Source organism: Diachasma alloeum, unplaced genomic scaffold (assembly GCF_001412515.2).
Source record: "Diachasma alloeum isolate Michigan unplaced genomic scaffold, Dall2.0 Dall_scaffold_00341, whole genome shotgun sequence".
In the NCBI taxonomy this organism is placed as follows: Eukaryota; Metazoa; Arthropoda; class Insecta; order Hymenoptera; family Braconidae; genus Diachasma; species Diachasma alloeum.
In genome coordinates this window covers 385,899-388,583 of record NW_021680480.1, presented here as the reverse complement: position 1 = coordinate 388,583, position 2,685 = coordinate 385,899, and the positions used below count along the sequence as shown (strand labels likewise).

General features: G+C 46.6%; 1 protein-coding gene across 1 annotated transcript; it reads right to left on the bottom strand.

Moving 5' to 3' along the window:
* Positions 1-208: 208 nt before the first annotated feature.
* On the bottom strand, positions 209-2,230 carry LOC107040745. The gene is made up of 4 exons (XM_015260965.1): positions 1,901-2,230; positions 1,435-1,804; positions 1,146-1,367; positions 209-1,050 (listed from the first exon to the last, which is right to left on the bottom strand). Exons 1-4 carry the CDS (start codon positions 2,228-2,230, stop codon positions 209-211), a joined length of 1,764 nt encoding a protein of 587 aa, XP_015116451.1.
* Between the last annotated feature and the right edge of the window lie 455 nt (positions 2,231-2,685).

Here is a 2,685-nt window from a genome sequence, read left to right as displayed (position 1 = left end):
GTAGAGATAGCCATGGAGAACAATTGAGACCGTACGTGACTGTGGTCAGTTCGTAGGTGATCTGGTGCTGATTTTTGTTGATCCACAGAATTCTCTGGAGATGCCAGTTTTCTTGATGCACTCGAATCTGTCTGAACATCTTGACAATGTCCGTTCCGAAGACAATCCTGTGCTTTCTGAGCCATGTTAATACGTTCATGGTATCAACTTATAGTTTCTTACCCGGATAGAGGATATCATTGAAAGATAATCCTGATGAGCTAGGACTTGAGCCGTTGAAGACGACTCTCAGCTTCGTGGTGAGTGCGTCTTCTCTCAAAACCCCGTGATGCGGTAGATAGTATGCTGTGATGGGTTCTGCTCCTTCTGGTGCTTTGCGCATGTGTCCCAGTGCCTCATACTCGTTGATGAATTCTTTGTAGAGCTGGAAATATGATTCGTCTGTCTGGAAACGACGTGCATCTGACTGGAATTGACGTGAGGCCTTGAATTTACACTCTCCGAGCGCTGTTGGTGAGGTCCGTAGAGGAAGTCTGACGATGTAGCGCCCAGTTTCATCTCTGGTGTGTGTGGACTTGAAGAATTTCTCACACTCGATTTCATCTGGTGATAGCTCTGCTGATGAGTTGGGATTTTTTAGTAATTCCTCCTGATGCCAAAATTTTTGAAAAAGCTCTTGTAGTTGCTCGTTTGAAAATTCCTTTACGGCCGATAGAGAAACCCTCGGTGAACAACCACTGCATTCGATTGGACCTGATAGTATCCAACCAAATATTGTTTGTTGGCCAACTAATTGAGTGTTTCTGGACCTGACGACTCTGCTTTTGATGATCCGCCCATAGCTGTCAGCCCCTATGATGTCTATTGGACCAGGTTTTAGATAATCTGGATAGGCTAGTTGTAGACCTTGTGGAGGGTCCATCCATATTGGTGAGAACGAGAATGATGGTAGCTTGACAGTGAGTTTCTTGAATATGTGAGCATTCATTTGCACTTGCTGTGATCCATTGACTGCGTGAAGTAGTACTGATACTGCTTCTCTCGTGTGACCTGAGTTGGTCACTCCTATTCCGATTAACTCTATTTTTGATGACCTTCGCAACAGTTGTAGTTGATGTACTAGTACCTCAGAGATAAATGATAACTCTGAGCCTTGATCGATGAGCACTCTTGCTTTGAGAAGGATGTCTTTGGAGATTGTGCTCGCACTTGGGCTGTTGCTAGCAGTACGTATTGCTGATCAGCTGTTGAATGATGACTGCTATTCTCGATGATTGGCTGCTTGGTGATCTGCTTCTTGATGGGAGGCTCTGCTGATTTGTTGTTCGACTGATTGATGATGATTCCTCTTGGTGATGCTCGGGCTGCTGGTAGGTATAATTGAAAGCGATCAATGAGTGTTTTAAATTAGAATGAAACTAATTTATTACGTACACTCAGCCCAGCTCTTTCCTGGTTGGACCGTCTGTGGATTTTCTCCGCTTGTTTGGTCCACTGGAGCTGCCTGCTCAGTATCTCTGCCGTTGGTGTACGTGCTTTCACCATGGATGAGCGTGTGATGCCTACGCTTGTAGGTGAAGCACGTCTTGGTGGACCTGCACTTTGAGAATAGATGTGGGTCCAAACAGTTGAAACAGAGCCTGGTGCTGACCATGAACTCATTCCTCTTGATGGGGGACAGGTCGACGAACCTCTGACAGTTCGCGATTAAATGTGGTCCCTTGCAGTAGGCACAGTGTTCCTTGGGGAGCGGTCTGGTGGGCTCGCCTGGCTCCCTCTGTTGAGTTGCTGCTACATAAGCATTCTGACGTTCAGTTGCTCTTTACTCCTTGACTGATGATGATAGAGGCTCGGTGGTTAGCTTGACTCCAGCATTGATTCCTCTTGTGCAGGATTCTACGAAGCTGGTGAACTCCTCCAGGGTTGAGAAGTCCTTGGAATCTCCTAGCTTCAATTCCCATGCTCTGAGAGTCTCAGCATCCAAGGACTTCCTCAATAGATGAACGATCATCTGCTTACTGATGCTCTCCTTGGACAAGCCTGTCATGATGATCAGGTGATCTCTCGTCTCAAGGGCTGCCGCTGCATTGGCGTTGAGGTTCTCCGCAGTTGCCTTGGTGATCTTCGGGAGTTTGAGGATGCTGTTGAACAGTGCTTGAGCAATGCGTCTGGGATCCTCATATTTCCTCACTAGCTTCTGCCAAGCCTTCTCATAATTCTCATCGGTCATCGTAAAGGTGTCGATGAGATTTGCTGCCTGTCACTTGAGAGCCTCCTTGAGGCGTACTAGCTTTTGCACCCGGGGGGAATTGAACCATCTTTTCCCACCAGTGACTGGAACAGGTCGCTGAACTGCTTCCACTCTGAGTATTTTTCTTCGAATGGTTTCAGTCCAATTCTCTTGAGTTGATTGGCTTGACCTGATGTTATTGATGTACTCGTTGATTCCCTCTTCTTGATGATTCCCTTGAGCTGGTAGATGAGTTTGAGGCAGTTCTTCAGCGTTGAAGCCCTCTGATAGGTGCTCTGAATAATATGTTGATGAGTTGGCAGGAGGTTCTCGCTGAGTTTGTCTTGGATGATCAGAAATTCATTCCATTCTCCTTCGATGATTTTCTCCTGGCCATCCAACTCCTCGACTGTGAGACCGCTGATGTTCTCGGCTGATTGCAACAATTCTTGATA